This window comes from Xiphias gladius, chromosome 18 (genome assembly GCF_016859285.1).
Source record: "Xiphias gladius isolate SHS-SW01 ecotype Sanya breed wild chromosome 18, ASM1685928v1, whole genome shotgun sequence".
NCBI lineage: Eukaryota > Metazoa > Chordata > Actinopteri > Istiophoriformes > Xiphiidae > Xiphias > Xiphias gladius.
Genome location: NC_053417.1, coordinates 30,369,724 through 30,383,604, shown reverse-complemented (window position 1 = coordinate 30,383,604; position 13,881 = coordinate 30,369,724). Strand labels below are relative to the sequence as shown.

The window sequence follows — 13,881 nt, the reverse complement described above, 5'->3', positions numbered from 1 at the left end:
TGTTTTTGAAATCTTCTTTACATTTTTATCAGAATGGAGTTGTTGATCTAAGATTTTTCCTAAGACCTTGAAATCATTTACCTCCTCTGTTTTTTTCCATTCCATATCTTGATTCTAAAATCTTGAAGTGAGCCCTGTTTTCTAATGAAAAAAACATAAAATTCAGTACAAGATACAGATGGGTATCATCCAAGTATGTAATAAAGATCTCTGCTGCCTTGCTCTGTGACTTAGCTGGTGGGTATATGACCATGTCATCTGCATAAAGCTGGCAGCCGGCCTCTGGGTAATGTAAGTAGGTCCTGGGATCGAACCTTGGGGAATACCCATTCTGTTGTTTAAAAGGGAGTGCCAGTGCTCATGGAGTTACAAAACACATCCAAGTCATCTATTTCTATGAGCTGATACCAGATATTTCTGATTCAGATGTTTCTGACTTAATTCCACAGTCAGAGCATGTGTTTTGAATTCCTGTCTTTGGCTCCTCCAGCGTGAATGAAATCTAACACTTTTTAAACCATAAAATCGTTTACAAATTCAGATCTAAAAAAATCTGTCCAAAGATCAAGTTACTCAGACAGGGTTGTTTAAATTCAGACACTACTGAATGTCTGAACTTATGGAGGATACTCTGTCTAATCAGGTTACACTGTCAGTCATGTGGTCTAAACCTCTAAACGCAGGATGAATCTTCCTCAGTCTTTAAAAGCAAGAAGTGAAGTCAAATTCAAACCATAACTTTTAGTGTTTGGTAGTGGCTGAATTTCACAGTCAAGTGTTCAGTTGTTTATAGGACTTGGATAGACTTATTATTATTATTATTATTAGGGTCCAACAAAAACCAGAAGGATCCTTCAGACTTTTCCAATCACAGATTCATATTTCAGTCCTGTTTCTCCTCTTTCCTTAGAGACCTTAAAAACATTTTTGCTTATTTAAAAAAGTTAGGTTTCAATTTTTATTTTTTCACTGTGAAAATCACAGACAAAACTCATCACAAGGTCCATTTAGTAGCAAGCTTTTCGAAAGCTTTTGATCACATCTCATGATCTTCTAATGATTCCGTGACAACCTGGCAATTCCATCTGTAGACGTTCATATCATATGATTGAAAGCTCCAGAACAGGTACTGAATTAAACATGTTGTGAAATTATCTATTGAGCTGCAAGAACCAAATTTTAAAGAATAATTTTCCAGTGTCAGTTGTCAGATCATTACATATGAAGTTTTTTTCCAGACGAGATTTTAAAAACTGAAAACTCACTGAGAACAAACAGAGTGTCTGGTATTAAATCAGTAGAAGAAACACAATCGAAAAAGAAAGATGAGTGCAGTGAAATTCTGTTTGAATGAGATTTTGTTCAGAAAAGACGAGGCGAAAGGGAAGCGGTGTCTTTTCACAATAAAATTCAATTACATTTTTATTTATATAGCGCCAAATCACAACGGTGGTTATCTCAGGACACTTTTCATGTAAAGCAGGTCTAGACCAGACTCTTTAAAGTTATATTTACAGAGACCCAACACTCCCCCATAAGGAAGTACTTGGCTACAGAGGCAAGGAAAAACTCCCTTTTAACAGGTAGAAACCTTGAACAGAACCTGGCTCAAAGTGGGCGGCCGTCTGCCCTGACCAGCTGGATTGAGAGTGAAAGAGAGAGAGAGAGAGAGAAAAGGGGGGGGGGCATAGCACAATAGACGTTTAACATAAAGGTGTGTAACAATAATGAAAGTAATAATAAAATTAATAATTAAAATAATAGGGTGAATAATAATAATAATAATAAAACTAAATATAATAGAAGTTGATAATCATAATATTTGAAGCGGAGGGTTGAGCAGGATCATGGGGGCCATAGGTGGTTTGCAGTCACAGATCCAGACTCTGCAGGACCAGGGGCAGAAATACTTGCAGAAAGCGGCAGGAGGAGAGAGGATTGAGATGAGAAAACACAAAACTACCGGAGAGAAAACAAGTCAAGTTAGTAACGAGCATTGATGCCATATGAATGCGTGCAGATGGGGAGGAAGAGGAGGAGAGAGGGGCTCTGTGCATCATGGGAAGTCCCCCGGCAGTATAGGCCTGAATTTTACAGGGAGCCAATGCAGAGAAGCTAACTCAGGAGAAATATGGTCTCTTTTCCTGGTTCCTGTCATTACTCGCGCTGCAGCATTCTGGATCAGCTGGAGAGTATTTAAAGATTTTTTGGGACAGCTTGATAATAAGGAATTACGGTAATCCAGCTTTGAGCTAACAAAAGCATGGACTACTTTTTCTGCTTCTTTTTGAGAAAGGATGTGCCTGAACATTGCAAAATGTTATGTAGGTGAAAAAAGGCAGTCCTTGAAGTTTGTTTTAGGTGAGAGTTAAAGGACATATCCTGATCAAAGAGAACTCAGAGATCCCTAACAGTGGTGCTGGAGGCCAGGGCAAAGCCATCCAGAGTAACTTTATCATTCGATAATGTGTTTCTGTGGTGTTGGGGGCCAAGCACAATAACTTCAGTTTTGTCTTAGTTCAACAGCAGAAAGTTGCTGGTCATCCAGGTCTTAAGTCCTAAAGGCAAGCTTGAAGTTTAGCTTACTGATTGGTTTCACCAGTCTTCATTGACAAGTACAATTGGGTATCATCAGCATAACAGTAGAAGATTATGGAGTGTTTCCTAATAATATTGCCTAAAGGAAGAATATATAAGGTGAATAGAACTGGTCCAAGAACAGAACCTTGTGGAACTCCGTGACTAACTTTTGAAATATGGAGGATTTATCGTTAACGTGCACAAACTGAAATCGATCTGATAAATAGGACTTAAATCAGCTTAGAGTGGTTCCTTTGATGCCACTTAAATGTTCCAGTCTTTGTGATAGGATATGATGGTCAATGGTATCAAATGCAACACTAACATCTAAGAAAACATGTACAGTGACAGGTCCTTTGTCTTGTGCGGTAAGAAGGTCATTTAAAACTTTCACCAGTGCGGTCTCTGTGCTATGATGCACTCTAAATCCTGACTGGAAATCCTCAAATAAACTGTCATGTAAAAAGTCACACAACTGGTTGGTGACAGCTTTCTCAAGGATCTTAGAGAGAAAGGGAAGGTTAGATATGTGTCTTTAGTTGGATAAAACATCTGAGTCAAGAGTATACTTTTTAAGAAGAGGTCTAATTACAGCAGTTTTAAAGGACTGCAGTACATAGCCTGTTAATAAAGAAAAATTGATCATATCTAATGAAGAGGTGCTAACTGAGGGTAAAACTTCCTTAAGCAGACTACTTGGGACCGGGTCTAAGAGACAGGTTGATGGTTTAGATGGAGACATTGTTAGTTGGCGAAGGCCGATGGGAGGGAATCTGTTATACTGTATTCATCAGGTTGCACAGCTGTTTCCAAGGTACCTGTGTTAGAAGATAAATCGGTGCCTCACAGAGACAGAAGAATCACACTCACACTCTACTGAGACTTTGTTGTGTTTTTATCATCAAACAGCTGAGACTGTCATGTTTCTGCTGCCCTGCTCTGCTCTCACGTTCATGGTCTCAGGGGCGCGTTGGCAGCTGCAGGATTCAACCTTCAGTTTTCCGTCTGTTTCTGCGATTCTGTCTGTGAGGAAACATCACATGATTTAATACTGTGTAAACAAAGGTATGTGGACAGCCCTGGTGTGGTGCAGTATAAAGTCAGATTTTACAGCAGAGTTTCCCTGTCTGGTTTTTAACCATAAAATGGATCCATGTTGACTGTTATCAGCTTCTGGGCTCCGTGTAAAGAGGATCAGCCGACTGAATAATTCTTGGATGGTTGTAATGCTTTCTGTAAATTTTAAGGGTTTTTTATGTATTGAGTTGCTGTTATTACGGAATTATAAAACACTGTTATAAAGATATTTATTAGTTAAATATTTTAAACTAATGAGAAAAACAATCTTGCACCCTTCAAATTCTACTTGTCAGTTAGATGACAAATAGCAGGTTTTGAGATACCAAACTCCTCATGTTTCCAGAGCTAAATTCTGAATGAATCCTAACTAGCAATTATCGTGCACTTTTGGTGCACAATAATTCTTTAAGTCTAATTGAAATAAGCCTAATTGAAAAGATCTAGTACGTGGTACTTACTTCAAGGTCTCCTACTGTACTTAAGCTTTAGTGTTGTACCTCTCTTGTAAATTGCTTTGGATAAATAACTCTGTGGAACAGACAGAGAGATGGTGATTACGGAAGCCGAGAACGGCCCACTGCCCCGGAGTGCAGGGTAGAGAAAAAGTCGCAGAGCTTATCCAGTGGGACCGGTCCAGCGGGGGCTAGCTGTAAAAACTAGACAAAACGGTTATCACAAAAAAAGCATTACTTATTTACATTTAATAAGGCGCACAGAGCTGAAAAAGCTGTTTATAGCCTGCAGCTCGCTTTCTCTCTCTCTCTCTCTCTCTCTCTCTCTCTTTCTCTCTCTCTCTCGTTGACTGTCTCTTCTCATCCCTGGGGTTTTCCTTCTGCCTCTAGATTGCTACCATGCGGGGGGGGGGTGTTATATTGACAACCATGAAAAGCAGCAGGCTAAGAAACCATAGCTAAGAGATATGTTCTGTACGTCTATCAATCTCCTCTGCTCACTGTCACTGTCTCTCTTTTTTAAAATCAGATTTAAAATGCATCCAAAATAGACAAACAAGAGATTTAAGAGTAACTGCAATGGGAAATAAAAGAATGACAGAACAGATAACATTAAATATCAAACAGATTTTGATTGTGACAAAGGAGGTACTGGATCCAATCAAATAGCTGCCGGTCCCAATCTAGGAGGTCCCAGATCCAGAGCCGTTCGTGGCCTCCATGGGTGATGTCTCCATTTTATGTATTTTTATTCTGATTATTTTCATATAAATACTGAGTTTGTGAACTGTATCTGCAAACAGAAGAATCAAACATATCTATATTTTACTACTTATTTTTGTTTAGAATTATTTACTCACACAAATGACATGAAACCCACATATCACATGACATCCACAGAGGCAGAGACTGAAACCTAGAGCCTGAACCACGAATCCAGATCAGTGGGTCATCCAGTCCTTTTTGGCCTTGATTGGCGTTTTCCGGTGTAATTAAAACTAAGGCATCATTGTCTGGTAAAATATTTGATCCTTTAATAAACATAAAACTTTTCATTTAACCGATTTTATGCTTAGTTGATATAATTGATATTTAATAAAAACACAGTGAGGTTCTGTTTATTTCCCTGTTCCTGGACAATAAACTCAATAAACAACAAAGCATAAACAAAACAAAGCAGAGGTCTGGGTGTCCAAGATCAGATCATCGGGTCCTGATAAGGATCGGCTGTTTCTGTCTGATCACATTCTGCTTCTTCATTCGACTGTTTTCGTCTCTCACATCCAACATGGCGGCCTCCGCGGCTTCACGTGAGCTGTTTACGGAGGGAGTAAGAGCGGTTCTTCAAACCTGGCCCGTTTTACAGGTAACCGAGAGGCAGACAGATAAAAGGAAGATAGACAGGTGACAGCAGACAGACGGTCACTGCGGGTCAGACGGGCCGAAGATAACAGGCTTAAGCTAACAGGCTGCATGGTTAGCAGGGGTGTTAGAGACACATAATTAATGACCAGTGTTACAGACAGGAATTTACTGATCTGTGTTACGGACCTGTGTTAGAGACACATAATTAATGACCAGTGTTACTGACCGGTGTTACTGACCCATGTTACAGACAGGTACTTACTGACCGATGTTACAGACAGGTACTTACTGACCGGTGTTACTGACCCATGTTACAGACAGGTACTTACTGACTGATGTTACAGACAGGTATTTACTGAGCGGTGTTATATGTCGGTAAAACTGCGAAACGCTTAAAACCAGGCGGATAAACAGCAGAGTTCAGAGAACCTGAGATAAATCAGGGAAACTGACTGTACGTATTCATATAATACCAATGTCAGAATCAGCTATCGTCACTGTTGAACCTGACACAGAAGATTATATGTTTTTAAACAGGACTTTGCTTCAGAAATTATTACACTGTCAGGTAGTTTCTTTCTACTAAGTTCACACTACATGTTTTATCCCTAATTTTCCACTCGCCAAGTTTTTGGAAATTGCAGAGAAAGGCCCCAGATCAGAGCCAAATCTGCGCTTAATCACTATATGTGAACTGTTCAAAGATGTGATCCGAGAGACTCGCCAATGCATCGCAGACACCCATAAGATATCTAGCAGGCTAAAAATCTGGACCTCTCGGGGAGTCCAAGTCCAGAAGTGTGAAAAGTGTCGTGACCCGGTTGTGAATGGTAGTGAGTCCGGCAACGAGCTACAGCAAATGAGAGCGCAAGACACGGGGTGAGGGGAAACCCGGGGGAGGAATTGTACAACATCATAAGAATAAATATATATTTAAAAAAAAAAAGGGCATAAATGAACAGACTTGATGGTAGAACATGGAATATCGTATTACTTCTCCCCCTACAAATATTTGCTGCCTAACAAAATTGAAGCACTCCTATTTATTTTTTTATTTTATTTATTTTCATAGATATTGACAGATAAATTCCATTATTTGTAAATCTATTCCTAATATTGAAGAGAAATGCTCTTTCTGTAATTATACGGTGGAAACTAGAACATCTGTTTATTCAGTGTATACATGTGTTTTTCATTTGGATCTTAAAACATTTTGATAAGGAATTTTCACTCAAAGAACATGATGTATTATTAATATTCAACAATCCTAATTTCTTCAGCAATGAATATGTTGTTAATTTGCTCATTATTTAACCTTTGTAAAATAAAATTCTTGAAGAAGTTATCATCTTATGTTATATTTAAAACAGATCTATGTGTATATTTTCAAACACTATTACATTTAAAAGCCTGTAATAAAAATACTGCCTTATTATATTAACACCTGTCTGTCTGTGTATTTCCTCAGATTGCGGTGGATAACGGGTTTGGGGGGGTCTATGGGCAGCAGAAAGCTGATTGGATGGTGGATGTTGTTCAGCAGTATTTCCATGACAACGGTAGGTATCCATGGTAAACTGTCAGCTGACAACCTGTCTCTCTGATGGGTCGGTTTGGACTGTGATGTTCACCAGTTGTTAGCAGTGTTTGTTTATAATGCTTAGCATTGATTAATGTATTTGCTTATTATTATACACATACGCATTATATACATTATAAACATTACACGCACTATACCTATTATATATATTATACACACTAGACACACATATATACAAAGGGGGAAAGGTAAATTTGGCGTAAGTTTTTTCGTATCATCTCAAGAGAGAGAACAGGTTCTCTTGGCTGTAGAACAGGTCGGTGATGAGAAGATTACATATGGATCTCAAATGAATAAGACTCTTGTGGCTTTTCACCAAGAGGAGCGTTTGGTTCACCTGTAAGTTGAGAGAGGCCTGGTGTTGGACGATCTGTTTGTGGCCGTCTCACAGCTGTTTGCGCCTTCTGCATTGATCACGGTGACGGAGGCGCCGCCCCTTCATCCCTAATGAACTGCTGGAAAGAGAACTGGTCCGTCTCAGAAAGTTTGCCAGGGGTTTCAAAACGGTTCATCTCAGCTGTAAAGACACCAGACTGCAGCATGTTCAGTCTCAGCGGAGACAGGCGTTCATGTATCTGAACGATCCTGCGCAGGTCTAAAGAGTGTCTTTCAACGTTAAATATGAAAGTGGTTTTTATGCTGTCTATGCCAGCTCTGGCAGCATGAATTGTTTAGAGTGTCGCAACTGGCGCCCAGCACCCTGATACACTGAATGATGAAAGAACTGAGAACAGTGAGATGAGGGACAGGAGCACGGATAGTACTTAGTTGCAGGCTGTGGAAGAAGATGAAGGTAGTGGACAGACAGAAGGAGGAGTGAATGACACTCAGACAGCCGATGCCGAAAATATAGCAGCAGGTGAATTGAACATTGCAAATGTTAAAAAGGAAGATGGATAAATATTGGAGGATGACTCCCTGTGACAGTTCTCTGATATTGTGTCACAGGATGATAGGCAGCCATATTTGCTACAGGAAATCAGTTATTTCCCGGATGAAAATTATGGCAGGCAGTCTGTGGAAATAACTGATTTATTTCCTGATGTAGAAAGATCAATTAATTCTGTAAGAAAACTAGTTGATTATGAACAGCTGAGTAAAAAGAGAAAGGTTTCGTCTTTAAAAAGAGACTGAATAAACTCAAGAAGGAAAAGCCAGGAAAGGTTCCCTTAAATTCATAAAAAATTAAACAAAATGGGTGAAGCACTAAGGGGGGTCCTCTTTTCTTGGAAGGGTTTCACTGGCCTCTCTTTCTTCTTTCTCTCTCTGCTCTTTATGGAGGTTTTGAGAGTAGGCACTTTGAACGTCAATGGAGAGAGAGAAATGAGCAGTGTTAGCTGAGCTGAGCAGAACTAAGAACATAGATGTGCTTTTCTTACAGGAGACACACAGCTCAGTAGACCATGAAGTAGACTGTGGAATGACTTGGAGAGGACAGTTTTTTCTAAGTCATGGTACTTACCTTAGTGCAGGTGTAGCGATTTTGTTTTCACAGCGACTTCATTCAACAAATGTTTTAGCATGTGAAGTAGAGCAGGGCAGTATTCAAGTAGTGCAAGCAGCAATCAGAAACATACCTTTTGTATATATAAATGTATATGCTTATAACTCTGGTGCTGATTGCATAGAACTGATTCACAAACTAAATGATAAACTGAAACAGTTTAACAGTAGTTCAGTTATAGCGGTAGGAGGAGATTGGAACTGTATTACGAAGCCTTCAGCTGACAGAAATTCAGGACAGCTTCTTCCACCATCAGCCTCTCTTTTATTCAGTGTGGCTGCAGAAAATGACCTTCCAGATGTTTGAAGGAAACTTCATCCAGCAGTCAGACAGTGCACATGGGTGAAAGTAACAGAGCTAGATTAGATAGGATTAATGTCAATCATACCTACAATAACAGGTTAAATAAATCAACAATATCTCCTGTTGGTTTTTCAGATCACCATTTAGTGACGTCAGATGTTTCGTTACTGGTACACCCTAAATGTTGTCCCTACTGGGACATTGGCATTGATCCTCGTGGACTTTCCCACTGAGCTGTATGAGGGCAGTCCTGACATTGGTATCCAAAATAGGAGATCTTGGCCTACTGAAAAACACTGCCTTGTACAGATTATAAAGTGATTCCAAGGTGTCTCTCAAATAGACTCAAGGAGTGTATAGACACGGTTGTACATACCAGCCAGATATACTTTGTTCCCGAACAGACAATAATGGATAATCTGTGCCTCATTAGGGACATTATTGAACTGTTTAAACTTAAGGAGTTGGATGTGGAACTTTTTTCAATCGATCAGGAAAAAGCATTTGATACAGTTGATCGCTGTTATTTGTTTAAGACAATTGAAGCCTTTGGTTTTGTAAAAAAAGTTTATTTCATGTAATTTCATTAAGTTGTTGTATTCAGGAGCAACTGTTCTGTTAAAGGTGGGGAGAGGACTCAGCTTAATGGTCCCTTATCTGGGACGTTGTATGCTCTTGCCATTGAGCCTCTCTTAAATCAGCTCAGGAAGATTCTCACAGAGTTAACCTTGGCAAAAAATACAAAAAGTACAGTTAGGGAGGAGTTGGGGACGGAGTCTTCAGAGGATCAACCAGTCATATTGCCTGAGTTTCCATCATTGTTCATCTGTGCTGCAGCGGAGGAGCAGGAGGAAGGAAACGGGCTCTGCTATCTTTAAGAACACCAGAACTAGCGGACCTCTCCAAAGTATCAAAGAAGAGCCTGTATGCCTTAACTGTAGAAGTTCTTAATAGGGAATAATTACCTAGTGTCCAAGTATCAAGGTGGTTGGGTGTGTTGGTGACAGTCCCACCGGATAGTAACATAACCGTGGAGGAGGTTCTGTTGGTGAACACGTAGGGCACGATAAATTGTCTGAATGAACGGAGCACTGGTTGTGTTCTTGAAAGATGAGCCTCATGTTCATCATCTGATAGAGAGTGGTGTGTTGATCAGGAAGATTTTTGCGCCGGTCTCCCTGCTGTCACTTCGCTCCACGTGGATTACCGTATCCGGTGTTCCGCCGTTTGTACCTAACGAGTTAGAGGATGAGCTCTGTAGGTTCCATAAAACAGTGAGTTTGGGATTTAAGGATCCCAAACTGAAGCATGTTCAGTCTCTGAGGTGGCAGGCATTCATGTTGCTGGACTAGCCTACACAAACACTGGAGGTGTCTTTCAGAGTAAAGCATGGTGATGGCTATTATATGGTTTATGTCAGTTTATTTAGAGACAATACCAAATTTAATTTTGGTATTGTGTCTTTGGACCAGGAGAAAGCTTCTGACAAGTGGACCACTCTTACTTGATTTCTGCACTTGTATGATGAAGATGGGGATAGGGCTGAGTTGGCCAATCCCTGTACAACGAGGGATAAGACAGGGTTGTCCACTCCGGTCAACTATATAGCTTAGCTACTGAGCCCTTACTGTGCAGGTTGAGAGGTTGGCTCAGTGGTCTCTCATGGCCTGGGTTTGACTTTGATTGTTTTCCTAATCTTTCTGCTTATGCAGATGATGTTTATATTTTTGTCTCCAGTCAGGTTGTTGTTCAGTGTTTGCAGGATAGCCTGTCTCTTTATGAAAAGGCATCATCTGCACAGATGAACTGAGGTAAGAGTGAAGCTTTGTTGGTGGCACAGCAGAGGAATCAGGCAGTGCCCAGTCTCCCTGGAGGACTTGGTGGGGTAAGGAGGGGCTGAAAGTGCTGGGAGTATATCTGGGCACTGAGGGCTTTCGGAGAAAGAACTGGGAGGGAGTTGAGGAGAAAGTGTGCACTCGTTTGTCTAATTAGAAATGGTTGCTGCCCCAGTTGACATATAGGGGAAGAATTCTGGTTGCCAATAACTTTCGTCGCCTCGACTCTTCGGTACAGACTCATTGCTCTGACTCCACCAAGAAGCCTGATAGTGAAGATTGAGAGAGCTATCCTGGACTTCTTCTGATCTGGCCAACACTAGAGCCACAAATCACCAGAGCTGCGAATAACCATTATTTTCATTTGCCAGTAATCTGCGGATGATTTTCTCAATTGACGGATTCTTGGTTTTGTTTACAAAATGTGAGAAAATGGTAACAAACAGAAGAAGATTCCCCATTAGCTCATAGCGCTAACAGCAGCTGACAGGTTATCCAATAATTATGGTTGAATCAAACACTGTTGTCATTGTTACCATAGAAACATTTTTATCAACATGTAATGTGTTAGTCTGTTATCTATGTGAAACCAACCACGTTTATTACACATGTGAGTTATTTACTCTTACCAGCAGGTTTGTGGAAAATGATGTAAAAGTTTAGATTTAAACTATGAATGGTCACGTTGTCATGAAAGGTTAATGTTATATCTGGATCTGTGTCTTAATGTATGTGTGTGATCAGCCGACCTGCAGCAGTGTGAGGTTGAGGATTTCATCGCTGAACTGATGGATCAGGAGTTTGACACAGTGGTGGATGATGGGAGTTTACCTCAGGTACGAAACCCTAACCCTCCAACCTTAACCTTAAGCAGGACTTCAGAAATGACGTTTTGCCTCATTAGCACCAGGCTTTGGTCCCCATGAACGAAAAGGTGCCAAAGTGGTAATAAAAATGCATACACACACACTGACTTTCAGCTTTAATTCAAGGGGTTTATCACATTAACCGTTTAGGAATTACAGCCACTTTTATACATAGTCCCTCCATCTGTCTGCAGGTGTCTGAGAGTCTGCTGCAGGTGTTCAGTCAGTGGCAGCAGGGGGCGCTGCAGCAGCTCCAACACACTATCAACACTCTGACACAGAAGAAAAGTCAGAGGGCAAAGGTCACTGCTCTGCCCGCACAGTCTGATGAAGAGCGCGATGATGAAACACAGGTATGTCGCACCTGTCAAGTACAGAGCTCTGATTGCTCAGTTTACACACAGGTGAGTCGAGGGAACCATGCAGAAGAGAGGAAGAGATTCAGGTTACTGTGACAGAGGAAATCCAGAAAAAATGACCTGGCCAATGAGTCTATTATCATTGATTGATTGGTCAACTAATCAATTGATCCTTTGAGTTTCTTGTTAAGCAACCTGCTGTTTTTACCCTTTTTGTTGAACCTTTAATGTTTCCTTGAGTTACTGAATAATTTCAGTTCCTCGTCCCTCTAAACGTTATTCATAAAAAAAAAAATCGCTGTGGTTTCAGTGGTGGAAAGGAACTAAGTAAATTTACTCAAATTTGAGGTATATGTACTTTACTTGAGTATTCCCATTTTCTGGTACTTTATACTCCTACTCCACTGCATTTCAGACGGAAATATTGTACTTTGTACTGCACTACTATGAGATACTGATCTTGATGAAGCTGCAGCATAGGTTACCATGGTGATCTACCCCAGTTAAAATGAGTGAGCGTCATGAGAGCTGGATGACCCACTGATCTGGCTTCGTGGTTCAGGAGTTCAACTTTTATAGGAGAGGTCCACATTTTTCCAGTCTGTCTCAAACCAACAGTCATGTGTCTACGTGAACATGTGAACGGGGTGTTCCTCCTGTTTATATTGGACATAATGAGATCGCTGCACGGCATGTTTGTGATGGAAAATCCACAGTCCTCATTCTGTCTACAAATATATTGTCAAACATTATATAAATTCAAATATACTGATGAAAAATTAATGAAGTAGTTTTATTCATTTTACAGCTAAAGGTGTCCAGCCAACACAGGCTTATAAGACAATACTTATAATCGTGTACCTTCAGAGAACGGAAAAAGAAAGGAGGCCAGTACAATAAAAAATACGGGGAGGATAAATTGTAATAGAGTCTTTCTGTTTTCAGGTGATGGAGTGTGAATCGTCCAGTCCATCAGTCAGCAGAACAGATGCTCCTCAGGATGAAGAGGACGGCTGGACAGTGGTAAGGAAGAAGAAATGAAGAGCAGTACGAACTGTTGAACTCAGAGACTGAAGCAGCTGACTTCTGACCTTCGTGATGAGAGCGTGTGACTCATTGAATCAGACTGAGTTTTTTATTAGAAGCAGATCTTTGCAGCAGCTGAGTCCTACGCCAGCCTCCACCTCTTTCAGCCTGAAAATATCCTGACGGGACGGATTGTTGTTTTTATAATAAACCTGTTCAAGATACGGTGTCCTGGTCTGGTGTCATTATACTGTACTGTGTCATTCCACGTTTTACTATGACCATAATACACTACTACACCATACTGCACAAGACATCATACTATTGTGACATGTAACTCTGTACATTGACCTATACTATGGGATTGTACAGTTTACTTGAGTATTTCCATTTTCTTGTACTTCATACTCCTACTCCACTGCATTTCAGAGGGAAATATGGTACTTTTTACTGCACTACCATAAAAATATGTACTGTTCTTGATGAAGCTTACTGTACTATGACATGATACCAGGGCTCCAGAGTGCGACCATTTTGGTCACGTCTCTCAAATCCCAATGAACATTTGCATTAGTTGCACCGGTGCATCTCACATTTAGCAGGTCAATCTCTGTGTGTGTAGTGTTATTTTTTTCCCCACCCACATTCTGTGAAGACCCACCCCTTCTCTGCTTCTGATTGGCTATGACCCTGATATTCTTATTCTCTGAATGTGGGTGGGAAGAAAAAAGGTATATGTGAAACCGCACCCTGTAATCCTCCTTGTGCAACATCGCAACCTTAAAAAAATACCAGTAATCCGTAATAACAAGAACTATTGGTTGTTTTTCTTTTGTCAAGAAAAATTCTGCCATGCCCGTGACACCTGTTCCTGGCCCTGAAAGGCCCAGCTCAGACGCAACATCTTTGGT

The 13,881-nt window shown here is 40.4% G+C and overlaps 1 protein-coding gene across 1 annotated transcript; it reads left to right on the top strand.

Moving 5' to 3' along the window:
* The first annotated feature begins 5,347 nt into the window (after nt 1-5,347).
* Nucleotides 5,348-13,197, top strand: tsr2 (TSR2 ribosome maturation factor). Its single transcript, XM_040151916.1, has 5 exons — nt 5,348-5,478; nt 6,946-7,036; nt 11,464-11,555; nt 11,780-11,938; nt 12,890-13,197. The coding sequence occupies exons 1-5, from the start codon at nt 5,401-5,403 to the stop codon at nt 12,983-12,985; spliced, it is 516 nt and encodes a 171-aa protein (XP_040007850.1). The 5' UTR covers nt 5,348-5,400; the 3' UTR covers nt 12,986-13,197.
* The last annotated feature ends 684 nt before the right edge of the window (nt 13,198-13,881 follow it).

Excerpts from the sequence above, each read along its gene's own strand:
- tsr2 (XM_040151916.1), top strand. The coding sequence starts at position 5,401 with ATGGCGGCCTCCGCGGCTTCACGTGAGCTGTTTACGGAGGGAGTAAGA. Across the intron at positions 7,037-11,463 it reads GCAGTATTTCCATGACAACG|CCGACCTGCAGCAGTGTGAG; the intron begins GTAGGTATCCAT and ends GTGTGTGATCAG. Across the intron at positions 11,939-12,889 it reads AGCGCGATGATGAAACACAG|GTGATGGAGTGTGAATCGTC; the intron begins GTATGTCGCACC and ends TTCTGTTTTCAG.